Source organism: Acanthochromis polyacanthus, chromosome 17 (genome assembly GCF_021347895.1).
Source record: "Acanthochromis polyacanthus isolate Apoly-LR-REF ecotype Palm Island chromosome 17, KAUST_Apoly_ChrSc, whole genome shotgun sequence".
Taxonomy (NCBI): domain Eukaryota; kingdom Metazoa; phylum Chordata; class Actinopteri; family Pomacentridae; genus Acanthochromis; species Acanthochromis polyacanthus.
Window position 1 is genome coordinate 20,025,442 of NC_067129.1, and position 27,147 is coordinate 20,052,588.

At 38.9% G+C, this 27,147-nt stretch overlaps 1 protein-coding gene and 1 long non-coding RNA gene across 4 annotated transcripts; one reads left to right on the forward strand and one right to left on the reverse strand.

Moving 5' to 3' along the window:
* Positions 1 to 205: 205 nt before the first annotated feature.
* On the reverse strand, positions 206 to 3,229 carry LOC127530523 (uncharacterized). The gene is made up of 2 exons (XR_007937102.1): positions 3,119 to 3,229; positions 206 to 2,587 (listed from the first exon to the last, which is right to left on the reverse strand). It is a non-coding gene; the product is annotated as an uncharacterized LOC127530523 (long non-coding RNA).
* msna (moesin a) lies at positions 3,224 to 24,463 on the forward strand. Of its 3 annotated transcripts, none has more exons than XM_022193312.2 (13): positions 3,224 to 3,513; positions 13,681 to 13,764; positions 15,417 to 15,512; positions 15,626 to 15,900; positions 16,375 to 16,458; positions 17,519 to 17,665; positions 17,780 to 17,876; positions 17,968 to 18,131; positions 18,271 to 18,401; positions 18,505 to 18,665; positions 18,804 to 18,896; positions 20,250 to 20,480; positions 21,958 to 24,463. In XM_022193312.2, the coding sequence occupies exons 1-13, from the start codon at positions 3,502 to 3,504 to the stop codon at positions 22,120 to 22,122; spliced, it is 1,740 nt and encodes a 579-aa protein (XP_022049004.1). In that variant the 5' UTR covers positions 3,224 to 3,501; the 3' UTR covers positions 22,123 to 24,463. The 3 variants fall into 3 exon arrangements, with proteins under 3 accessions (XP_022049004.1, XP_051793414.1, XP_022049005.1); XM_051937454.1 differs by lacking the exon at positions 3,224 to 3,513 and adding an exon at positions 7,687 to 7,705; XM_022193313.2 differs by lacking the exons at positions 3,224 to 3,513; positions 15,417 to 15,512; positions 15,626 to 15,900 and having other exon boundaries at positions 13,706 to 13,764.
* The last annotated feature ends 2,684 nt before the right edge of the window (positions 24,464 to 27,147 follow it).

Genomic DNA, 27,147 nt, shown 5'->3' on the forward strand with positions numbered 1-27,147 from the left:
ACTTCAGTACCTTTTGAAGTGCTTTATCTTTTTAGTTTTCCGATATGTTTTTGTAACTTCGTACTTCACTACATTCCAGAAGGACATTATGTACTTTCAACTCCACTACATTTATCTGACAGCTTTAGTTACTTTTAAGAAGAAAGGTTTACACAGTGGATATTAAAACAAGCGTTTAAAATACAACACACAGTTAACGATTAAACCAGTGTTTGTCCAACTTTATTTGACTTCTGACGTCTTACAAAAAGCATGTGTGTAGTCAGGGTCACACATCGGATATGTATGACTTATTAACAGCTCCACCAAATAACGATCGTTTCCCTGTACACTTGTCACATAGTTTCATTTCAAGAAATGGTGCAGTATCTCATCAAAAATCAAAGATTAGAGGAAAACATCCAAAAAATGAAAAGTATTTTGTGTATAAGACCTTATTATCACACCTGTCAGATATGTTAGTAAAGGGTAAATGATAACGCATTAAAGTCCTTTGAGTTTATACAGTCTCCCTGAAGGGAGTGCTGAAGTCAGATTCCTGAGTATTAATATCAGCTCTAGAAGCATGCTGACCTGAGATAACATTCTGTTCCACAGTAGGGCTGCAAGTTTGGTTGGAAAAGTAAACCATTTCATCTGTATGCTGCAACAAAACTGTCTTTTTAAATTATGTAACCCAGACACATTCCTTTCAGTGCCCCTTTTACAGAAATATGAATATGTGGGCAATTAAATTTTAACTTAGAAATCATTATTACAAACTTAGATTTCCATTCGACTGGTTTATTAAAACAGTACTTTCTTTCCAAAGAGTTCAACAGTTGTTTTAAACCCCTTAGATCAAAAGAGATTTGGACATTGTAACCCAATTTTGCAGGTCTGATCAGCATGAGCCTTGATTTTAGAGAAATACACATCGTCTTGCCTTTGGTTCAACCCAAGGATGCAGCTCATTCACTGAGACCTGAGAATGTGGGAGGTCATCCTGCCCTGGGAGTGCAAGGATGAGTCAACATACAAAACGCAGTGACGTCTCTGTGCTGTGCTTCCTCTGGGAGTACTAAAGCACCAGCCAGGCTCCAGGGACTCCTTCCTGTAGTCGCTGCTGGTTTCCTTTTACTTTTAAAGGATAAAACTTGTCATCGTTTCCACCTGCACATTCTACATACACACAAATGCCATTACACTCTTGCTTGTGTCGATATATATAGCAGGTAGAGACCAACTACAGATACAAGCTGCAGAGCACCAAGCTTTTACACACAAAAAACCCTTACTCTTGAGGTTGAATTGGTACATTTTTTTGGTTTAGTAAGCTGTTAAATTAAGTGTGTCATTTGACAAATCACTCCTGCTCTATCTGTTGTACAGTAACAGGAGATAAGAAGCCTGAAGTGATGTTTCTCATCATAAAACATGCTGGATGTTATGTTGACCAAACACTTTGTGACACATTTTAGGTCAGCTGATCCTGTGATAGATCAAGATGAATTCCAGTAAACGCAAAGTTCTTCTAAATAATTTGCATTTGCGTCTTTACGGCAGCATTTCTGCCCTAAAGGCTGTGGAGTTTCTGAGAAGACACTGTTAACTTAAAACAGGAACTTGTAGGTTGGTAACCTCAGAGAATTAATATGTGAGGAAATGAAGCAGAGGCTAGATTTTAGAGAGAATATGTCTGTATAAGAACTATAATGACATTTAAAGTAGTTTTTGCAACAAAGTTTAAACATAATTCTCCACATTTTGAAGTCTCTTCATCTGCACAACAGATAAAACTGATGTCCTGACAGGCTGGAGTTTGTGGCACATGCAGAAACACAGTATTTCACCATGATGAAAACAAGTAAAACAAGTTAAATTCAAGTAATTAGCAAAAAAGACAAACTTTCTAACTCACAGCTACTCAGGCTCACTACCACCTACTGCTGTACGGTGTGCTGGGGCTCCCTTTTGTGACGGATTATGATGCAATGCTCAGAATATTTACAAGGAATATTAAGTATAAATTCAACCTGCGAGTGGCTGCTTACTAACACACTGTTCTCTTCTGCTGCTGTAGGCATCACATCATAGCCCAGCTACAAGTTTGCAGAACAGTGTTTTTATTTTCCGTCAAGACCACAGGAACAGTAAGTCTTTCAACCACATTACATTATGTTGTTTCTTTAGTTTTGGCTTTGTTGAGGGTGTATAAGTATATGATGCACAAGGAGTTCAAGAAAATATTGGAACATCTTTTTCAAAGGTTTCAACTGTGTTATAACTTAAATATTCTTTCTACCTCACTGTTGCCCATACAAGCTGAATAACAGTGAGCAGCCACACTCCTACTGCAACTGTGGGTTTTCATTTCATTTTCACTTTGGCTTCCTGGGCAGAATGTTCTTGCCTTTTAGGAGCTCCGAAACCTCATACCTTATTCATTGTAATATAACCCAACTTTACACAAGTGAAATTATGTTATCTCAAAGTTAACTTAATTTCACATGCAAGACAGTGTGTACTCCTGCTACATGAAGGTGAAGTACCTCTGCAGGATCTCCTCTGAAGACAGCACTGGTCACTGTGCTCACTTCATGCATATCTGAAACGAAAAGAACACAAATATCAGAGTCAGACGTGCTGAAAGTGATGAGTGGAAAAGTTTTTGAGTTTTTGATAGTGAAAAGTCAGTCCAAAATCTCTGTCTGATGCTTAGCTGAGTTGAGTTCTGGTTACTGAGGAGGCGTGGCGTAGGATTTAGGTTCCTTTTGCTTTTCTTTTCATCAAACTTTTCAGTGACCCCTGCACCGAGACTATTCCCATCAGAATATAAATGTTTAATTATATGACAAAGGTGATCCCTCAGAACAGCTTTATATTGATTTGCTGTGGTCCTTTCCTCTCAAATTGACAATTTTAATTTGTCATCTGTTTGCATATGTTTAAGCCTGAATATGATTAACCAGGTAGTTTGTGAAGTAGGTCTTCATCCCACTTGTGTGAGTGTTTTAACTGCAGGGCTCCTCATGCTAGAGCTGCTTTAGCTGCATTGATTTGAAGTAGCTAACTTATGCTAACCCAATATTAGTGTTATGTAGCATGACCTATAACAGATGAGTGGTATTCACTTCACCCTGTGTGTGTGCTGAGGGTGGGGGAGCAGCAGCCATGATGATGCGGTGGGCGGGCGGAGTCTGCTGCTGGCTGAAGCCTCTCCTCAGTCTGGCTGGCTGCTGTCCTGTCATCGGCCTGGGTGTGGTTTTTCAGCAGGCAGCGGTACCGTTAGCAGGAAACCAAGCTACAGTCCATTTTACTCTAAGGCGAAACAAAGAAAAAAAAGAGCAAACACTCCCACCAGCGCCCGCGTTGACAATAGCTCGTCGTCGTTAAGCTAAAAAAGTACCGTTAGTCTCCTCGACACGGGAGGGCGTTTGGTTGGCGCCGTTGTTCTGATGGGAAAAAGTTTTCTGCTGCTCATCTGATTTAACAACTTTTTTGTCGACAGCGAAAGGAAAGATGCCGAAAACGGTAAGACTGGAAACTACATTCTCACATAAAAGCTTTCTGTGTGTCTCCTTTGTCTTCTGTTAAACTGACCGTTTTGCTCTGCTACTAATGTTAACAGTAGGTGCAGCTCCGTTACATTTTGTGGTGTTTTTTAAAAATCCGTTACATCCTTTGAAACTCAATGAGGATTACTGTGGTACTTTCCGTTAAGCGTGTACGCGTGCGCGCTCCCGCCGGCTGTTTCACTAAAATGAGCGCCTTCAATTAAATCTTCACACTGAGGCCTCCAGGCTGCCGACTAGACTGTAAAACGCGGCTTTAAACTAGCATAAGAGACTGAAATTCCACTTTTTTGCATCGCTTTTTGTAGCGGAAACTGGGGCCTGCAGTAGCAACCAGGCTAGTCCTGCCAAGGCCTCCCTTTCAGTCCAACAAGGAGGGATTTGAACTGTCACTGAGGCCAGCTGTGCTGCCCAAAATCTGCTGCAAATGGAGGCAAACAGCGAGGTGGCATAAAGGAGGCAATAAGATCCTTTGTGTAACACTGCCAACATTAGAGAAAGAGGCTAATAAAATCAGTCTGAGCTGTGATTTCGGACAGAGAAGCATCCACAGCCTAACAGGAGACACTACACCTGAATAGGGTGATTTAACTACCGTACTAAATATCCTCATCAAACTCCCCCTAATGATTACACACAATGAGACAATGAATTTCTATTATGTGTCTTCTGAAACTCGATGTTTAATGAGGTGATATATATGGAAAAATGACCTAAAATCTGAGCATGGGCAGTCGAAGGTCATTTTTATTGTCTATTTTCATCATCTACTTGATTTTTAAAAATTATTTTATGTTAATTTTATTGTCTTTCACTTTTTCTTTATTTATTCATTTTGCTTATATACTATTATTATAATTTTTAGCCATATGTTTATGCTTTTCTGCTTTAGTTTCTTTTATCCCACTTGTTTTTTCCCTTTTGTTGGATGTGGTATATTATTATTTTACCTGCTGTAGTTGGACTAATTTATTTTGAAAATGTTTTACAATGTCTTCTGTTTTTCAGTGCTTTTCCTGAGTAGTATTCTTTTCTTTTTGTGTCCCTTATGTAAATCACTTTGCAATCTGTTTTCAAAAGGTGCTATTTAAATAAAGGTATTATTTTTATTATTATAAATCAGAAAAAAAACTATCCAGTTTTTGCCAGTAAAATATTCTATAAATCTCTCTGCAAATGATAAATGAACTGTTTAAAAAGCTGTCAGAGTATAGATTTGGTTTACACAGGTGCAACTGAAGCGGAAGTCTCTGACTCAGAATATGAAAAAGAAAATTGCCTTAAAAGATATGCGCTTTAGTGGAAATCTATAGACAGAAAAATATCCACATAAATACATTTTTTTTTCCTGTAGCGTCTTCTCTTACTAGATTTGAACCTCTGCACAAAGAATCGAAGCTGGACCATGTAATCGCTAGTCTCTTATTCAAACGAGATTATAAAAGGCTCGCCCAGCATCTCTGCTAATGCCTTCATCAGTGGGAAAACTGAATTGAAAGTGGGTTCACACCCATCTCTTCTTTCTTCCCCCTGTTGGAGGTGCGTGTTGAAATGCTGTGCTTTGATTTTGCTAAAATGCTTTTTGGATTATAAAAGACAATGTGGGTGCTGTGCAGTCTGTGTACAGTCATCCTCGTTATCCAGAGTTTGGTCTGACATACTCACATGTACAGTCTGACAGTACGAGGAACATGCTGCTACTAGACGACTGACTCATGACCCACGAGATGAAGGTGATCTGCGCACAAAGACATTTAGGTGTCACACTGCAAACACTGTACGCCATTAAATCACTATCACACTTATGTTTGTAATGGAGCAACATGAGATTATGTGTATCTGGGTTGTTCCGATTTGATTACACAAACTTTATTGTTTTAGGCAGCAGGCAACCCTGGTTCTCTGTGTGATAGCGCTTTTGGCTATTGAATATAATAAGATGTATGTTTATCACTGCGGACTGCCTTGAACATTTCTCAATTACAACCAATAACGCTGTTCAAATAGCTCCAAGTCTTCTGTCTGCTCTCTTCCTGCAGTGGTACTTCCTCGATATTTTTTCCAGCTGTCATCCAGACAAAAAGAAACTTTATGCATCCTGGCATTTAAAAGCGCCTTCACTACCCTCTTCTTCACAAAAGGAATTCCTCTTGTCCTGTCAGCATTGTGAGCTCAACTTTACAGGCCTTTATTGTGCAAGTCAGCTGTGAAGTAGTAACAATCGTGCTATTAGGTCACATATAAAACCACATAGAAAAGAGAAAAATGCATTTTAAAAATATGTTTGATCAGTCATACGTCATTGATCAAAATAATTGCAGGTTTGTGTGTAGTTTTCTGAAGCATTAACATGATTTAGATATTTTACAGCAAATGTTTACTGTGTTCCTGCCATGTATTTTTAGTCCATCACTTAGCGTTAGGACTTGGGGCAAATGTTTGCAGAGTGCAGCTGGGATGCTGTTAACCTCAACAACAGCAGACTAGTAGCCTACAGTAGATGCAGCAGCTTCTGCAGAAACAACGAGGGACCTCAACCACCTTAAAATGAGCTGTTTCGCACTCACAATCAGATCACAGGGGAAAGTGCAGTAGAGCCTGTATGTAATAAAGTGACAGAAAACAGGAAACTCATATTGGACCGAATAGGTGTTGAAGAGGAAGCAGCAAGATTTTGTTAGATTAAACAAACCATTGTAGGATTTAATGCTCGTTAATGAGAAGCCTAAAATATAAGCTGGGGAAGTTGTTTTGTGTCATTTGTGAAGATGCAGTAAAGCTTATGTAGGTTAGAAATCATTGCACCTGGCAATGATGAGCCCAGTGAGGGAGCTGTTCAAACTGAAACTTATTATTGCAACACTCCGTAGTCTGTTTCCTTTTCTCAAATTTGTGGCGCCAAGTGAAGGTGGTGAAGTAGACAAAGGCGTATGAAAGAAGGAAGCTACATGAAGTGATTCAGCAAAAGCCCTTAAACTCTCTACACCCAGTGAAAGTTATGCTCCAGACTTGTAGTCGCATCCACAGCAAGCTGGCTCAGGGAGAACAAGATTTTTGGTTTAAAAATCAATAAATGAAAAAGTTTTTTTTTTCCATTAACTGTTTTGCTGCCTTCATTTTTCCACCACAGTTTATTTATCCAGTGCTTAAATGTCAATTATACAGCTTAATGTTTCACAAAAGCAGTAATTATTGAGAAACTCTGCCTTTGCTGGACTCCTCTTGGCAGTGCTACTGTTTCCCAAGGAAGTCATGTTGTGACTCAAGGTTTCTGCACTTACATCAGTTCCTTTCTGGTAATTTCCTCGCCTGCAGCCTTATATGGACTTTCACATCACAGTCTGGCTGTACTCCTCCCTGCTTCCCCCAGCGTGGTCCTCAGATGCCATGCTCCACTTTAGATTGCATTACAGCACTGCAACAAGTACAGGATTTGCTGTATGCCTGTGTTTATCAGCCTTTTAAGTGTTATTATACACCCCTTCACAGCTAAATTGTTATTTATATTATAGCATTTGCTGTTTTTACCTGGTGCTGTTGTGTTTAATTGCGGCTTATGCCCTGCCTCATTAAGGAACTACCACTGGTTTACTCAAAATTACCTTCTGAACAGGCCATTTTGTCTAAACCAGTAAAAACAAAAGTAATGTTTGGTTTAACTGCTGAAATCTTAGCCCACAAAGAGGTAGTTTTCCACCTCCCTTAACTACAGAAACACTCTGTTCTCTTAATTTCCTACTTGCTGTTTGAACAATAGCACCACTTCACTCTTGGTACAGCAGACAACCAGCCTGTTTTTGAATCGGGTTTTCATTTTAGCTCCTAATACCTTTCTATTCGCAAATACAGAAGAGACCTGTTATTATCACAGACAACTCCAGAATAACTTACCGCTTTAGCCCAAGATGTAGAAATCCTGACAGATGTAGTTTTTCCCGTTAGAGGAGCAAACTTTTAACAAGTGTGACTATGGAGACATGGTAAATGGAAAGACTTGGAGGTATGCAAGCAGGGGATTAAATGGGTCTGTAGAGCACATAGCAGAGCAGATTAGCAGTGTTGAGGTAGAGCTGGTGGACAAACTGCAATCAAAACTTCTGCTGTTTTGATGTTTTCTGTTTGGAGGCTGTGAGAAAATCAAAGTTGGGAAAGTAAGTACTTTGTTGTTGGTCCTTTTGTTTTTCTATAGTTATACGTTTGTTTTGTTTCTGTAGCTGCTGTTGCAGTCAAAGTAAATGACTTGTTCATTTTTAGTTTGAATAGTCTCAACTTTTATATCGAATGTAATCCACTGCTACAGATGTTGCACTTCAAAGATTTCAAAATATTAGGTGCTCCTTATAATTACACTTCAAACTGTGTACACGATAATCGAAGGGCATCAGCAAGGGCTTTAGTCAACATAATTACTCCCTGCTGCAAACACAAGAGCTGATGGCTTATATAAATGTCTTTTGTTCGGGAGGTAAATGTGTCCTGCTCTCAATCTGCTGAGGCCTTCCTTTCAAACCAGTTTGATCTGTTGTTGATTGTTACAGCAGCCCTGCTTTATTCTCGTTTATTTTTGAACTAATCTACTGACCTGGTAAAAGACGAGTTGGCTCGGCTCTACTCGAAGGATTACAAATCATAACACCTCACAGATAGAGCAGCTCACTTCTGCACCGTATGTCTACATAGTATGATATTAAGGAGACTGTGGCAATTTATCTCGCTTACTTGTGATCACTTGTGGTAATGCTAAGTGAATGAAAGGTAAATAACCTGCTGTGAAGAGGTAGAAACTTAGAGGAAAATGGCAGACAGCGGGGAAAAGCAAATCAGAGAACTATTTAAAGAACTACCTACCAACACACTGTCACCACCATGTAGTGAATAAATACATATTTCTATTTTTTTTCTCATTTACCTATATTTTTTGCTTTTCAGTTGCGCAGATATCATGATGTAACATACATGATTATCTTGCAATTGGCGATAATCAAAGCAGTTAGTTTTAAATTAGAATAATGTCTTTTCTTTGTGCTGCAATAGCATTTAATAGTAGATTAAAGGGGAACTTCGTTTTTTTTCAACCTGGGGTCTGTTTTCATATGTCATTTCATACATGTGAGTGATGGAGAAATGAATTTTCGACATAGCTCCAGAATTTAGCCAGGCAGGCAGCTTAGCAGCTCAGCTAGCGAAAAGTATGGGGCAACTTGCCCCAAAGTCCGCCCTAACGTGCTTTTTTCCCCCACACTGACCGGCTTGGATAGTCTCAATGAGTGTCCCAATGAGAAGTGAACGAAAACCTCCACATTACTTGGCGATCGCTATTTGTTGTGGTCTGTATCCAAATCTCAGGACGCTAGAAAGCAAATCTCGTTCCGAAATCGCGCGATAACCGGTGTTTTGGCGCGAGCTCTCGCACGAACAATGAATCAGACTGTACTCACTAAAGAGGGAAGCTTGCTTAATGTGGAGCAGGTTTGTGAACAGGTAATGAGTTACATCACAGAAAGTTGTCTGTCAGCAGCATCAGAGCATGATGAAGCAGCTTCATGACCACGACTGCTGTTACTATGAAAAGGAAAAACTCTCTTTCAGTCTGCTTGCCGTGACATTTTAAGAAACAGTGCTGGTGGGGAAACATTTTGAAAACCCGCCATCTCCCCAGTGTGTGTGTACGTGCACGTGTACACCCTGCTCTGAAAGAAACCTCATCCTCTTCTCCACCCTCCCTCTTCCTGTCACTCAGTTTGAACTCTCAGCCTTAGTTTCCCCAGTGAATGCTAAGACGCAATAACGCGTAACTGCAGACTAACCTGCATAGAAGAGATGGAGACATGCTGCGCCCCAAAACTGAGTCTCAAAAACACTGAGCATTTCCAGTTAAATCCAAACATGTTCTGGCTGACAGGTGGTACCCAGAGTACCACAAGAAGAGGATTCATTTCTTGAAAGATTAGGAACTGTATTAGTTTTTGCAGCAATGATTTTCCCACTGCAAACTCTGTACACTGTAGAGGATAATTTATGTATATATCTGCTTCAGAGGACATAAACATGTTTCTTGTTTTGCTCACAAGTCTTTTCACATGATTTCTACTGCTGTTATTGGCTCCAAGCGATAACACAACACACACCGTCGCCTTTTCTCCCTTTATACTCCGTTTGACATCACCTAGATTAGAACATTTTGTCTTCACATTTTAATCTAAAGGTTCCTCCCGACTGGATAGAATCTGAATTGTGAAAGATTGTATTTTTCTTGCCATTGCCTGGGCATGCACAGTTTGTCTTTGAGATATGCTGTAAATCAGGTAGGGACAGATATCAGAAGTACAGTTTATTTGGTTACCAAGAGGATTCATTGTTGAGGGTTTGTTGACTTTAGTTGATGACCTTGCGGCATGGCTCAGACGTACGAGTCAGATTCATGAACCGTCATATGTACAGTTACTTTGGTTATCTTTGACCACACTTAAGACACAGCTGAAGTATGTACAAGTATAGCTTGTTCTGAGATGTGCTGTTTGGTTTGCAAAATAAGCCAGCCGTACCGTACACTGTGATGAGGACCCTCCTGCTGCTCTGCCACTCTGAAGAACTATCAGTCACTTGCATTCTCAGTCAACAGCTTGGTTCCTTCATGCTCCTAAAACCACTTGGCGTTATCTTCTTTGTTGTCTTGGTTGGGGTTGTGAAGGACTGTGGTCTTGAACAGCACACTGAGATCTCTGGTGTGGGAATGTAAGGGCGGCGGGTCTGTATGCTGGGATGTCATGCTCCCAGTGACTTTAAATCCATGTCAAGTGGCTTCTGTCACATGTTTGGTGCATATTTTTTCAATATACAGCTGCTTGTTCAAAGTACTCACTGTAGAAAAAAGTGCGTTTGCATCTCTATCTGTTCTAGACTGCTTGGCATCTTTAAACTACACTTTTTTTCGTTGTCAAACTGACTAGAACCTTATAAACCAAATAGAACCATCTGTCCAAATTAGCAAAATGACAAGTGTACAACATTTCTAAGTTTCTCAACCCCTGAAACTATGCTGTAATTTAAGTGAAAATTGTGGTTTCAGTGGTTTAGGTTCCTGCTCCTGGCATGGTGACCTGGTTTGTTTCCCATGTTTCACCTTTCAGTAAACTCCTCTTCAGTTCTTTTGCTTTTTGATGGGCATGCAGTTAAAAAAATATGTGTACACTTGCTACAAGTGATAGTTGATGCTTTAAATTTCTCTTTCAATGGGTTAATGCAACTTTCTGTAGTTTGTTAGTCATTCAACTCTCTTATTTTCCTGATTATGCACTTTCTTACGTGCCAGTTGAGTTTTCAGCATTACGGTATGTCCAAGAGCAGACTTTGGTTGTTTGCAAAGAAATTATTAGAATAATTTGTGGATTGGATGACTCACTGTGAAATTTAACTGATACCTTCATCATCCCCATAAGCTCATAGTTATTGACATCCGGTGCTTACTGAGGGTGATAATTAGAAAATATTCTCATGCTAATACTAAACTAAGATGCCAATTATGGTAAATATTGCACCTGCTTAACATCAGCACATTAGCATTGTCATTGTGAGCACATAGCATGTGGATGTTAGGTAGACTCATGCTGAAGGCACCAAATGCCAAGTCAATGCATCCAGTTTTTCATTGATTAATAAATTGTTAGTGATGTTGAAAACAGTGTAGCTCACTCCAATCCTGTTGCCATATGAACGTGGCTTTCATGTGACTTTCTTCCTCGTCATTACCATTGTTGTCATGCCAACGTTAACTGTTGTATTGTGTGTTGTGTCCAGGTTTACACATTTGTTACACCAGATGATTTGCTAGCAACTCTAAGTTACAGATACAGAATGTGTCGTGTTTTCCTCAGTACACAGTTTCTACAGTAAGTGCAAATTTAATAATCTCTCTGAGTCAGAAATAAATATAGACGGACTGTCTGGACCTTATCTGGCTGTTTTTTTTGGCACAAGAGACGTGATGTTTGTGATGTAGTCACACGTCAGATTTCAGGAGACACACTGATGCATTTGATCGTAGGCAACGAGGGATATCTTGGCCGTCTTGAGATTATATGCATGTTGCTTTAAAGTTATAGGCTAGGACGCAAAATGTTTTTTTTTGTCATTGCTAATTGTCCGAGACCTCTGAATAAAAATCAGGTTTCAGTAATAACTTCCAGAACCCCTGCTCTACACAAAACAGATATGGTTTGAAAAAGTCTATGCAATAATATACTGTAGATGAGAACCTCAGTTCAAGATAGCTTGGAATTAGTTAACTGAGTAAAAGACCAGTCATACTAAGAGAACAAAAGGCCTTTATGATTTCCATCGGGCAGTAGTATAAGTAGCACACAGCGTTATGAGTAAAGATAAAGCAAATGGAAATGCTTGTTGAAGAAATTTTCATATGACAGGTCATTGAATAAGCCACGTTTTATTAAATGCAGTGCTGTCTCAAAATTGGTTGCTCTTCTGAATGTAAAGCTTGTCAGAGGTAAGGGAGTTATTTTTGGACAACGGTTTTGGTGTGACAAAAGCTGTTCAGAAAAGTCATGGAAACTTGACACGTGGGCCTGAGAAGGGTGTTTCTGAGCATGTGCTAATAATAGCGTGCTAAGTGTTTTTGAATTCTGGCCACGGGAGACACACCCTAACCAGGCAGAAAATTTATAAGCGTAGTTCCTTTTTCATGCAAGATTAACCAGTCTGACTCAGGAAGTGAAACCGCTTACACACCAGCAGGGTGGTCAGGAACTGAACTCTCATCTGTGCATTTTTTTTTTTTTTTTTGAAAAACAAATGTTCATCTGAGTTCATAACTGTCAGTTTAAAAAATGCTGCGTCTAGACGACTCTAGACAGCTCTGTTAACTGCTGGGGATGACAGGATGTGGTACAGGGGCAAGTGTCCTGAGCTGTAAATGGGGTCCTGCTGACATGGATGGGAAAGAACGCAACTCTAATCAGCCCCACAACTGGGAAATAATGCGTACCATTGTTGTTCAGAGCAGGCGTGGGCCTCTGCCTGCACAGTTATTTCCCAACAGACATGCATGCTGCTCTTTTAGTCATCTGTAAGAGGACAGAGAAAATGAGACATTCCTGCTTGGGCAGTTTACAAAGTACAGAATGTTTTTTTCTTTTCTTTTTGAATGGGCCTTAAAGGTTAAATACATGCATTCAACTTGTGACATCTGATTTTGCAGCACACAAACACTGCAAGTCATTTGAATGGCCTAACCAGCTAAATAGCCACTGTTGCATAAGGTGCTACCTGAATAGAAATCAGCCTCATTTAAAGCCTTTACATAGTGCACTAGTTAAATTCTGCTACAGCAGATAGTTTCGCAGCTGACAGGTTTCTTGATTCATGACAGGATGTAGACGACTCTCATGAGAGCTCAGTGTTTCGCAGCCGTGCCTCACAAGGCCTAGCCGCCAGAGGATGTGGTTACTTCCTGTAGATAAGTTCTTTACTGAGACACAGCCAGATTGGCACATTTGTCATGCGCAGTGTGGGACATGAAAGGCATGAAACCTGGTATTTTATCAACTCTAAATATGTCTGAATGTAATATAAATGATATGATGGTGGTTTGGTTGGCTGATTGTTCACAGCAGACCTGTTTGTACTGTGGTGCCACCTTGTTTTATGACAGAGATGGTCTAATGCGTTGACTGCAAACCTGTCCAATACTTTATTTTTGGCTGGGGTAGTAATTTGACTTTGAATGCATGCAGAATTATGCATAATCATAATGTACTTTCAAGTTTAAATGTACACAACAGGGTATTTTTCAGTTTAGCCATCCAGTGGTTTTCATATATTTCCATTTCAGTATTGACTGAAGCTTTCAGTGGCTTTTTTTGTGCAAGAGATGTGTATACTGTAGAATGGCTTAGATCGTTTTAAAAGGACATATGGTAAAAAATGAACTGTAAAACAAAATTGTTACAGTCATCTGAGAGTTTTAATGCATGTGAATCTGTTCTTAAAATGAGCCCTTGTATTAATGCAAAGGCTTGTTGTCCTTCAAATTCTCATTTTGTCAAGAAATGCAATGTTAATTTGAAATAGTGTTTTAATTAAGTTTTTTTTTATTTGCTCTGTTCCTCAGATTAGTGTAAGAGTCACCACAATGGATGCTGAACTGGAGTTCGCCATTCAGCCCAATACAACAGGAAAGCAGCTCTTTGACCAGGTATGAAAAATGACTTCTTCTAACCCATGTATTGTGCTTTTTAGTCAAAGAAACAAATTTTTGACTCAAATAATACTGATAAGATTCTGTATTTTCTGTATTTTTAACCCTTAAGTTATAGCTAATACTCTCAAGAAAAATATAAATGCAACACTTTTGTTTTTGCTCCTATTTTTTATGAGATGAACTCAAAGATCTAAAACTTTTTCCACATACACAATATCACCATTTCTCTCAAATATTGTTCACAAATCTGTCTAAATCTGTGATAGTGAGCACTTCTCCTTTGCTGAGATAATCCATCCACCTCACAGGTGTTCCATATCAAGATGCTGATTAGACACCATGATTAGTGCACAGGTGTGCCTTAGACTGCCCACAATAAAAGGCCACTCTGAAAGGTGCAGTTTTACCACACAGCACAATGCCACAGATGTGGCAAGATTTGAGGGAGCGTGCAATTGGCATGCTGTCTGCATGCCCCCCCCCCCCCCCCCCCCCCAAAAAAAAAAAAAACCCACAAAACTGCACCTGGGAATTGCAAATGATCATCTCATGTATGTGGAAAAAGTTTTAGATCTTTGAGTTTATCTCATAAAAAATGGGACCAAAAACAAAAGTGTTGCGTTTATATTTTTGTTGAGTGTACTATCTAACACTACAGGCAGCAGTATCTAAGATTATTTTGTATTATTTCACTCTCTACCAAATACTATGTGAATACTTGTAACTTAACTGATAGGATGCAATACTGCAACGATTTAGTGAAATAAAGCAGAGCTCTAAGGATTATTTGGAATCATTTAATATAATTAGCCAGTTATTTTCTTAATCTATCAGTTATTAGTTGGCCTGTTGGTTTAAAAAAAAAAGTCAAACAGCCATTTATAAATTTCTTCTAGTAGCTTATTTTAATGTCTTCACAGTGTAAAGCTGTTCGATTTTCCCCAGTATGTTGCACAGAAAAAACACCTATTTAAGAAGCTAAAACAAGTGAATGGAAACAGTATATCATCAGATCGTAGCGGAAAAAAATGTGGTCAACTGAAAAAGTATCTACTCTACAGTGAGGGGGAAAAAAATCAGTTTTCTCTAGATGAACTGATTGAGTCACTGAGTGAACCCTGAAACCTGCAAGTCTTACTAGTCTAAACTAATGATCAATAAACATATAAAGCAAATGAAATAACAATAATCTGGTAATTTTATGCTAAAATGATAACAACAGACTTGGAGCAGATCAGCCCATATTCATATAAGTTCTGATAATCAAACTGTATCTACTCCCAGCACAATGAATATTAAGAAATATAATATTGACAAATTTGTCTGCTGTCTTTACATAATCTGCTATGTTGGTTGATGAGCTGTGATATGTAAACTGCTGTTTGCAAAGTTTACACTCGACTTTTGACATAGATTTGGCTAAAATGAAGCCCCATGGTCCACTTTCTTGACATGGTGTCAGTTAGTTGTGAGATTATTTAGAGCAAGCGAATAACCGGTTCACTGAGTTCAGAGTTGTGGGTGTGCAACTTGGCCCCAAAAATAAAGGTTTCTCCCTGGAAGGTTGTTGATGCAGAGCTTCACTTTTGATTTAATTAATGTGAACATGAAACGCCTCCGTTATAGATCTGGTTTTCTGTTTTAAGGTTGTGAAGACCATTGGACTTCGAGAGGTTTGGTACTTTGGACTCCAATACCAGGATACAAAGGGTTTCTCTACATGGCTGAAGCTCAATAAGAAGGTGAAATCTTGAGCATTTTGTCTTTTACAAAACTCTTTGGCCCTTCTACTCAGTTGAACTCAAGTCTGTTTACAGAAGCTCTAACCCTTCACCCGTGTCACGTTTTATTTTAGGTGACAGCCCAGGATGTGAGGAAGGAAAGCCCGCTGCTGTTTAAGTTCCGTGCCAAGTTCTTCCCTGAGGATGTTTCTGAGGAGTTAATCCAGGATGCCACACAACGGCTGTTCTTCCTGCAGGTGAAAGAGGGAATCTTAAATGACGACATCTACTGCCCTCCCGAGACGGCAGTCCTTCTGGCCTCCTATGCCGTTCAGGCCAAGTATGCTGACTACAACAAGGAAGTCCACACACCAGGCTATCTGAGTGGCGAGCACCTGCTCCCTCAGAGGTAAGACAGCAGTTAATAAATAATAATAATGGATTAGATTTATATAGCGCTTTTCAAGGCACTCAAAGCGCTTCACAATGGATCCATTCACTCACACATTCTCACTCTGGTGGTGGTAAGCTACATTTTTAGCCACAGCTGCCCTGGGGCAGACTGACGGAAGCTCTCAATCCGCGCCTACGGCCCCTCCGACCACCACCAACATTCACACCCATTCATACACCAGTGTGAGAGCAGCATTGGAGGCAAGGCGGGTAAAGTGTCTTGCCCAAGGACACAACACATGACGCACATGACTAGGCGAGAGCGGGAATTGAACCGCTGACCCTTTGATCATTGGACGACCCGCTCTACCACCTGAGCCATAACCGCCCCAAAATCTAAGTTTAATCTTAGATCTGATCTTGGAATCAGTGTGCTGTGAGATGTGTTCCGCTGAATGACCTCTGACATTCGGATGTTTCACGTTTTCAGAGTTCTGGATCAACACAAACTCAACAAGGATCAGTGGGAGGAGAGGATTCAAGTGTGGCATGAGGAGCACAAGGGCATGATAAGGTGACCACCAGAACACTTGTTCACACAAACATATGAAATAATTGGCTCTTTTAATAAATGCTGTTTCAAGAGAATCTTTCACGCCCTAAGCCCAAAACTTTACCTGAAAGATATGTGTATATTTAAATGCCATAAGAGTGTACTTGCTAGATTATTGCACCAAATTTGTGTCTTTGGTGGTTTCACTAATCACTGGGTTCATATCGATCTGTTCTACCATGAAAATGTTAAGCTCTCCTGTTAATTGTCTTGTTCTTCTTGTGGCTTTTTAGCTTTGTTGCTGTACATTTCACACAGCTCTGAGACATGCCACCTTGAGCTCGGTGTTGTCTGATAAGTTCTGTGTGGTGGTGATCAAGTTTGAGCAGTGCAAAGACTACCCTGTGCTTCAAACTCCAGCCTTTCGGGCTATATGCTCCTGAATTAGACTCTTTGAAGAATTAAAGGTTGGACATGTGAGACATAAAAATAGCAGTAATATAGCAACTTTTGCTATGTGAAAATGTAGTGGGGTGATGTCATAATCTCTATGTGTGTGTTGTAGTTTATGTGAGCATGTGAGCTCCTCCCTTTGAAACGGTCAGCCCTTCATTGTCAAGTGCAGTCCAGCGTTTAGCCAGTTTCCCAAAGAACCAAAGTATCTGAAAACAAAATGTTTTTTTTTTTGTTATTTACCTATTTTATGTGCACTTATTTCATTTCATTTTAAATAAAAGTTTCTACAGTATTTTGTTGACCATCTGTTTAACATTACGGACTCATGGTGAAACAGACACAGGCTGAGTGGAGCAAACATGAGTACAGACAGCATTACTTGAACTGACAAACACCTGTTGGAGCCATTCAGTGTATTGTACAACACTAGCCGGGATTAGGATTGTGGATGGGTTGCTTTTTGTTGGCTCTCCAGTACACAAAATTTCTGGTTAGGAATGAAAGTGCAGCGAGATAAGAGGTGTAGTCAATGTGCCTATTTATTTTGGTCTGATGCTCGAACAACAACTAGTGCTACTAAATGTCAGATACAGCACCTTTAAAGACACTGCTTGTGTCTGCACAGAGAGGAATCCATGATGGAGTATCTGAAAATCGCTCAAGACCTTGAGATGTACGGAGTCAACTACTTCAACATCAAGAATAAGAAGGGAACAGAGCTGTGGTTGGGAGTCGATGCTTTGGGTCTCAACATTTACGAACAGAATGACAAGTAAGTGATTCCACAGCAGTGTAGTTGTTTTAAAAAATGCAATTACTTTTGCTAATCGCTGTGCTATGAAATACAGCTCACCAAAGGTTTTTCTTTGTGCACTTCATTTAACAGAATGACGCCCAAAATTGGATTTCCTTGGAGTGAAATCAGGAACATTTCCTTCAATGACAAGAAGTTTGTCATTAAGCCAATTGACAAGAAAGCACCAGTAGGTCAACTTCTCCTAACAGATACATGAGAGAAACTGTCCATATTTACTGTACTTGTGTATGAATAAATTAATAATGTTGCTGTTGTAGGACTTTGTATTCTACGCCCCGAGACTTCGCATCAACAAGCGCATTCTGGCTCTGTGCATGGGCAACCATGAGCTGTATATGCGCCGCCGCAAACCCGACACCATCGAAGTGCAGCAGATGAAGGCTCAGGCTCGGGAGGAGAAGAATCACAAAAAAATGGAGAGGTAAGAGTCTGCTGGAACCCTACACTACGGGTTATTGTTTCTGTGAGTTTCGTATAAAATAGTATGCATTCAAAACATACTTGTTATCACTATACAATCCGATGCACCTTCATCTCTTTCCTGAATCTGTTTCTATCAGAGCTCTGCTGGAGAACGAAAAGAGGAAAAGAGAAGTTGCAGAAAAGGAAAAGGAAAAGATCGAAAAGGAGAAGGAGGAATTAATGGAGAGATTAAAGCAGATCGAGGAGCAGACGAGAAAGGCTCAGCAAGGTGGGAAACCTGTCAGAATTCAAGAAAGCCTTGTTGCGGTGTTGTAATGAACTCTGGCAGTGTTTTTTCTGACATGCGCTAATTGCTAGTGTTTCTCTCACAGAGCTGGAGGAGCAAACACAGAGAGCTCTGGAGCTGGAGCTTGAGAGGAAGCGAGCTCAGGAGGAGGCTGAACGCCTGGAGTCTGACCTGAAGAGCGCCGAGGACGCCAAATTAGCCCTGCTGCAGCAGTCAGAGAGCCAGATGAAGAACCAAGAACACCTGGTGAGCCTTAGAACACGTTTGTCTAATCACACATACTGAAACTGAAAGAAATCAATGATCAGTGGGTGAAAATTCTGTGTTCTGAAGCTTGAAATATCAATAGTAAGAGTCAACAAAAAGAAAATGTTGCTCTTTTAGGCCACAGAATTGGCTGATCTGACTTCAAAGATTTCCCTGCTGGAGGATGCCAAGAAGAAGAAGGAGGAAGAGGCCATGCAGTGGCAACAGAAGGTTGGTCTGAGTTCTGTTTTTAGTGTAACCCAACAGTCTGTTCTACAGTGTGATGTTTAATGCTCAGCTTTACAGTTCATGACATGAACAAGTCATCCTAAAAGCAGATCAATTATTACTGAATCACACTGAAAAGTCGCCCAGAAAAGTGTTTGAACAGGAAGTTTTATACACAGTTAGGCAGTTCAATGTCTTCGTCCTCCTTCCAAAGCTGAAACTTGTGCTTTGCAGCCATCGTGTGGTGAGGAGTGAGACGGACAGCCAGGTTACTCTTAAAATCCTCTGGATAAATGTCTTGTGTTTAGCACATCTCTCAAGATGAATGCTAATATCTGTGTTGCTGCAGTCATTTTTATTGCTGGTGAAGTCATCCGATTGATTTTATTTATTTGTTTATTTAAATTAATTATTTAGTTAGTAATTTTATAAAAACAAAAAAGCTTCCTTATGTCATAGCAAACTGGTAATTTGGAGCTTCAGACTGTTTTAAACCTGGGTTTTAGTAAACCGAAGAAGCCATTTTTAACTGTTTTCTAGAACATTCTGGTTTTATTCAATAAAGAAAATGATTCTTCGCTGCACCTCTAAACATAAATTGTAAGTTATGGCACCAGTGTTGTGTGATGTGCTAAACTCACTTTCAAACAAGCTAAATGTGAGCACACCAACATAATCAAAGTTCAGATATTCCTCTCTGTCGGGTCATGCATGCCAGGGGGAGGAGTCAAAGCTCTCAGCTCGCCTCATGTCTTTTTTGGTAAAAAACAAAAAGGCCCATTCCAGCCCTTTCATTTTTTTTTCTGTGCGATGTGACTCATGTTGTTTGTGTTGCCAACGACTGCTGTGTGTGAAGGAAATCCTGTTTAATTCTTTAAAGCCATTATGATGTTCTGGCTCATAAATGACTGCCGTGCTAATTGGTGATTTCCATGTTCTGCATTTCTGGCGAACAGTCAAGCTGGCATTCCAGTCTGACTCACAACTGGCTCTTATTCCACAGAAGAAATACTCGGAAATATACCGTATTTTGTTTCTTTTCTTTCGTTTAATAATAGCATTCAAGATATAAAGAAGGAGAAAAGAAAATTAAACAGGGAAACGGCTTCTTTTTTGTCTGACATCCTTCTAATGTCAGTTGGTGCATTCAGTGCTCTTTTTCCATATTTTTCTAAATAAGTAAAACAATTAAATAAGTGGGAAAAATAGATTAAAAACCCATCAGTGTATTGGATATTGAATAAGGATGAGTTCTTGAACATTTCAGCCCCTTCATTTTTACAGTAATGAGGTCAAACGGCAGTGAGCTTCCTCAGTATAACACAGGATCACCTAACTGTCATTGTGTTCCTTCAGGCCACCATGGTGCAGGACGACCTGGAGAAGACCAAAGAAGAGCTTAAAAGCAAAGTGATGTCCGCCCACGTCCAGGAGCCGCTCAACGCAGAGAACGAGCATGACGAGAACGACGAGAGCAGCGCCGAGGCCAGCGCCGAGTTCACAGCCGCCGCCACGTACAAGGACCGCAGTGAAGAGGAGCGAATGACCGAGGCTGAGAAGAACGAACGCCTGCAGAAACATCTACTCGTAAGTGCAGTCATGAAGGCTTTGAATCAGAAGGCCAACTGTAGACACACATCTTTTTTTTAGACCACAAAGTTATCAGTATGTGAGTTTTACACTTGTTCAGGTGAAAGCAATGTGATATTAGGTTGAATCTTTGTAAAGCCGTTTTTAATGACAAAATAAAAAATGAATGTAATGAGAAGCAGACGCCTTAGAGAGGTAATGTTTACATTTTGTGCCAGGTTGTATGAGTATAGTGGTTCATTGAAAAGCAGGTGCAAAACACTTCCAAAGGTGTTTGTAATAAAGCTGCACGATGTATATTTTCAGTGTTACACAATAGTTGCGTCGGTGCTGCAAGTAGAATATGAAGAAAAGCAAATTAAGACACAATTCTACAACTTTTTATGCTGTTTGATGCAAAATAAAATTCCACCAGTTTTTATTTTTCATGACTAATCTGCCAGAGATGCCTCCCTTATATATATTGCATTTACTCTGTGATAAACCATAGATTGTATGGGATGCACTGAGTTTTCTCTTCTCTATTTTTTTTTAACTTCATATAGAAGACATGGAGCATGTTGACATGCATTGTGCGCACATGCTCAGGAAATAAAACACTGAAGACAGATTAGGTCACAACAAAGAAGTGTAACTTCAGTTAATTGAGTATTAATGGTGCAGGCTTCACTCCCAGCTCTAATAATCATTTCAGATAAATAATAATACTTTTGTCTGAGTCGCTGGAGCTGAGTGGAGATTAGAAGCTTCTCTGTGCGCTTCCACTTAGCTAGCATCTGCCGCATGTGGCCTGTGAGGCATTGAGGGAATCTTGTCGAACAATAAGTAGATTCTAAACAAGTGAAGCAGTTTAAGCACATTTTTATTTATATGTCATTTGTAATACTGAATCTTATTCGAAGTCTCATTTATATGCAGATTTGTACATTAGCTGGAATCTAGCCCAACTTAGAAGTGCAGTGCTGCAGTGCTCTGTTTGTTTAAATGGGAAAATTGAATACTTTCCTATTAAAATCGATGAATAATTTTGATAACTAGGATAATGCTGATCTTAATATTGATTTCAAAAATATGATTGTCAGTTGGTTACTTGGAAATATTTTGACTATAGAAAGAATGTTGTTGACCAAAAACAGCTACTTTGTTTTGTTCTGCAGTTTATTTAAATCAGCACCACATAACTGTATGATGAGTGAACACTATCCAAAGCTAAACACTATTTTGTAGGCTTTTGCCAGCGTTGTTTGCCTCCAAACAATTTGTGCTCAAAAAGGTCTTCATAATAGCATAACCTTTCATTTTTTTTATATGATTTTTAACAATATATGCAGTAGCACTCCGTCACAAAATCATCCTAATCATATTTCTAATATGATGCAGCCCTACTTTGTAACATTATGCACATTTAAAAGTACAAATAAGTCTCTTGTGGTAATTGTTGCCTTGTATTTATGCTGTGATGATGTGTTTCCAGGCTTTAAGCTCAGAGTTGGCCAACGCTCGAGACGAGAGCAAGAAAACGGTGAACGACATCATCCATGCAGAGAACATGAAGGCAGGACGTGACAAGTACAAGACCCTCAGACAGATCCGGTCAGGAAACACCAAACAGCGCATCGATGAGTTTGAATGCATGTGATGTCCGCATTCACGATCGCAAAAGCCCACGGAGCTGGGCCAATCTGCCTGGACTGCAGTCCTGCCTCACTCAAAGCTGTTTTTTTCTCTGTACCCAAATAAATCAGATCCACGACATGACGTGGCCGCGAAAGCACAGCACAGTGTACAAATATGGATCTGGAAAATTCCATTTGTTATCATTCCTTAACTTCGATTTTAGGCAAGTCACTGGTTGAAAAGGGACATTCTGTATTTTATTAGTACAACCCTCACAAGGGGTTTATGTAGCATATTAGTAAAAGGCTCACGCCTGGTTTCATGACACATTGAGCAAATATTTTTAATTTCTTCATGTGTTTCTTTGACATTTTTATGTCATGATTTCAAAATATAAGGCTGAGAAACCAATCCAAATTTGGCACTATTTGAAAATGTGCCGTAGACATATTTCTGCTGTACACATGCAACGGTTCTTCACAGCAAGCTGGATTTGTGCTTTTCCTCGCATCGTGCATTCTGGTAGTTTTAACAATCAAAGCAGTAGTGCTGTAATCCACATACTTTTAGTAGGACTCTGAAGTGTCTGTGCGGAGCGTTAATAGAGCAGTATTACTTTTTTTTTAATTATTTTGCAAATCTAGAGTTTATTTACTTTTCAGTTGACTGTAATCAGAATTTGCCAACTGTTTGAAATCATGACAGTATTTGCAGCCCACTCACAATGTGATATTAAAGGTTGTTTTCAGTTAGAAGTTTCTGTCTGTTTTTGCATTTGTCTTTAAGCCAGTGTGCAAATACAAGACTTCAGCATAAAAGATGAATGTCCTCAAAAATCTGCGTAGAAAAATGCTGAACTGTGGACAAAATGAAGTTGATATGACAAACAAAACAATGACTATGTAATTATTATACATTACCCACAGCTTGCCTTTTTCCATGTTCATGTGTTACATTTGTTAGGAAGCATCTGGTGGCTGTAAAGCACTGTTACATACACTGAAGAAGTGAGGTTCAAATACAATTCAGATGTGCAAAACTTTCAGTTGTCACTTTTTCAAAACTTAGTGCCGTTCGAATTCAGCAAACTGTTCAATTTAAATACTTGGTGAGAAGATTTGCAGTTGATTTACTGTACCTTTAATAGTTTTATCCCTCTGCTTTTGTTGTTAAATTCTGCTTATCAGTGAGGATGTTATTTGATTATCAAAATGCTTTCTTCTTTCCATTGATATAACCAATACAGCACGAGGACTTACACTGTAATTTGTCAACTTGGCTTCTGTTGGCGAACAAATGCCAATGAAGTCATCTGTTAAGGCGAAAGTTGAAACGGTTTTTCCCTACAAAATGGTAAAATGCATAAAATAAAATGATTTCATTAGACATGCACTGGAAAAATCACAGTTTACCTTTATAAAATGGGTCAAAACATACTGTCGTAGATGGACACTTTTTTTTTCCCAGCGCATGCATTTTTGATATACTGTATGTATTTAAGTACATTTGTGTATTTTGTAATCGGGATTTTTCAGATGTGATAAAATAAGGTGTACAAAAAGAAACAACACCTCTGAGGGTATTTTTGTATTTTAGAAATGTAGAAATCCTTTTTGTTCAGAAGGAACAGCATTTTTGCAGACAGTATTTTAACTAAGTGACCAGCTCGCTGCCGTTACAGTCAGCTGATGGAACAAGCAACACCCAGAGCCTGTCAGAGGACCAATGAAACACCAGACGCTGCAGGACATTCCATTTATGGTGGATTATACTGATGAAGGCAGGTGGTTGTGCCATGAGTTTTAAACCACGCCCCACGAAAAATGAATTTGCCAACAAATGACCTTAAAGTACTTCCTTGTGCCATTGTTCCACTTTTCATTTTGGCGTTGAGACATGCGGAGGGTTTTGCTTGTTCATAGGTTTTTAGAAATTAGTGTTTGAAAGATTTATTTACACTATTTTGCAAAAAAAAAAAAAAGTATTTTAGTGATAAATATTTCTGATTTTTTTTATGTCTTTTACTGAAGGAACGTTTGTACCGAGGTGCATTTTCATATACAGTATTTGCCCATTGCTGCCATTAAATATAAGAATGTTGCTGTTGTGGAAACCTTTCCATGCCTTGGACAGTAGCTTTTTTTTTCATTGTTGCACAGTGTGTTCTACCCAAAGCATCATGTAATTGCAGCCTAATTTGATCTTACAAACTGATTAAAAAGATGCTACTCAGTATTTTGTCTCGAGTCGGAAAGGACTGGTTGATACTGGAAAATGACAGACAGTGCCTTGCCCAGTTTATTCATCGGATCTTGCTGCTTAAAGTCTTCCTTTCACCAATAAATAAAAGTTAGATCAAAGCATTTTCTGTTTCTCTTTTCCTTTTTTTTTTGCGTGCAACTGTTGCTAGTATTTCCACATCTGTACATAAAAAAAAACAGGTTTACATACACCACCAGTCAAAAGTTTGGACACACATTGTCATTTTCGTTTATTATTTTGCACATTGTAGATTAATACTGAAGACATCAAAACTATAAAAGTATACATATGGAATTATGTTGTAAACAAAAAATGTTAATCTTCAGTAAACCTACAATGTAGAAAATAATACAAATAAATAAAAATCATTGATGAGAATGTCCAAACGTTTGACTGGTGGTGTATGTAAAGTCTCATAATCATCCACAAGGTGGTTCAGTCAGTGACCACATCATCCACAGTCTGCACCGAGGGTGACATGGCAACGATCTGAAAGGGATAACCGAACAATTTGTCAATATTATACAGCTGCGTTATTAATACATTTAAAAAGAGTTGCATTAAACAGCAGTCTGTACATAGTATATTTGCATATTTAAAGAAATGTGACTCGTAATTTAATTAAAAATGAACTAAAAGTTGACAACCAACGCACAAACATGGTCTTTAAAAACAATGCAGAGCCAGCTACATGCTATAGTTTAAAGTATTTTTCATGCGCTAAAACTGTTGCTTAGAGTGGATGTTTCCAACTTAGAGAAAGTCTCAAATGACAAGATCATTTTTTATTGCTCCCCACGCCAGGGGAAATGCACATTGTTACAGCAGCAACATTTTTACAGCCTAAGCAAACACAGGCCCTATGTGTAATAATAATATGTACAAGGATGCAGAATGAATAACACACTGCAGATGAACAGCAATATAAAGTGGCTTAGTAAAATAAGTGTGAAAGTGCAAAATACAGCAGTGCAAAAATTGCTGTGCAAATTGTATTACTCTGCCAAAGAATGTGGTGGAGTTATGTGACGATCAGCGTCTGTCTGTTTGACTGTCTGTGTGCAACATTACTCAAAAACGGAACAACTGATTTTGACGAAATTTTCAGGGAATTTCAGAAATGTCACAAGGACCAACTGATTAGATTTTGGCAGTGATGTGGCTTATTGTCTGGATCCATGGATTTATTAAGGATTTCTGGATCACTGAGAGATAGCGGCACGGCGTCACTGTAACTATGACTACTTCTCGGGACTTATACGTCTGAAATTATACAATGACTGAGCAGCCTTAGTACTGAGTTCTCTGAGTGCTTTTCTTGTTATGGTATGAGATGATGCTGATGATGTGATACAGGCTAAGTCCGGTTTATGTTAACATCAGCCAGTAATGCTGATGTTGTATAGTCTTAGAGCAGATGCTATGAATGACCTGCGATAACGTCTCAGTCTGCTGCTGACCATTAAATCCCACTTGGAGTACTCCAGTCTCAAATAAATAGCAAATCCAGTGACTTACAGGCAAACAAGCATGACACCCTTTAATTTTTCAAGCAGTTTCAGTTTAACATTTCACATTTTGTCACCGGTAGGTTTAAAAACAACAGAAAACAAAATTCTTTGCATTTCTGCATAAACAGCACCTGCTTGTCCTGGCAGATAAATATTAGTATCATTATTTAGGGGTAAATTTATAAATATTCAATGAACCCAACTCAAAGAATTTTCTGTTAATTTTGTCATAGGAAATTGAACAACCTTGAACACCAAAGGGAGGTGGTGTTCTTCATCTCTAACTTCCCTTATGTTTGTGGTCTCGGTGGCCTGAACGGGGTGTTGAAATGGTTCACACTCTGAACTGCCACTTCGAGATAAGCTGCAATGAGTCTTCCTGTATGAACCAAGCTCACTGAATACATTTCAGTGTTTCACACGCAGTGAGTCAGGACAACTGTCGTCGCTTCCAACACTGTAAAACAAAATCTGTATAAAAAGAAATGGTTGAAGTCTGGCAGCAAAGTTACCAGAAATATACACGAAAAAGCTGTGGAATACTGTAACATTCAAAAACTGTGGAAATTGTGAAAATAACCGCAAATATTTGCAAAGTAATTGTATTTTTTAGTTTATTTAGATACAGTAAAACTGTAATTTTACCATCATACAAATTATTGTTTTTAAAAATACAATTTTTTTCTTTTTTGTACAATTAACACATAAATTACAACTTTTTTAGCAATTTTTTATCTGAAAAAACAGGAAATGTATGCACAATGATAATACTTTTTCTGATTTAAATACAGTAAAAATGCTTTTAAACATTTACAGTCAAATGTTTTAAAAGAATGAATTACCATTTTTTAAAATATAGATTTTTAATGTAGATGTTATTTACAATTTTAGCCTGCTTTTTTAGGGTTAACTTTTTAGGGTTGTTTGTTCTGTCTTTCAAGAGATTATCTGTAATAAAACAAAAAATCTCACATTAAATTGTTAAAATATTCATTTTTTTACAGTGCATGTTGTCAGATGGAAACTACTACACAATGCTTTACTGTTCTATCTCATTCTAAATCTTTTCAAAATAGAGTTGTGCCACTTCTATTCTTTATCCTTTCACAGAACTGGTGACTCATTACAAGTCACAGGAATTCTCCACTGTGACCAGACAGTGAGGACGTTTCTCACAAACTGCTCCTTTGAATGACTCACTGGCTTTGGATCTTCTGCAGTGTATTCTCTATTCTGTTCAGCTGGCCCTACAACGGCATGACTTTCTTTATTTT

Bases quoted from the DNA above. Each gene is read 5' to 3' on its own strand.
- msna (XM_022193312.2), top strand. The intron at 15,513-15,625 runs GTGAAATCTTGA...GTTTTATTTTAG, and splicing joins GGCTGAAGCTCAATAAGAAG to GTGACAGCCCAGGATGTGAG. The intron at 18,402-18,504 runs GTGGGAAACCTG...TTTCTCTCACAG, and splicing joins GACGAGAAAGGCTCAGCAAG to AGCTGGAGGAGCAAACACAG.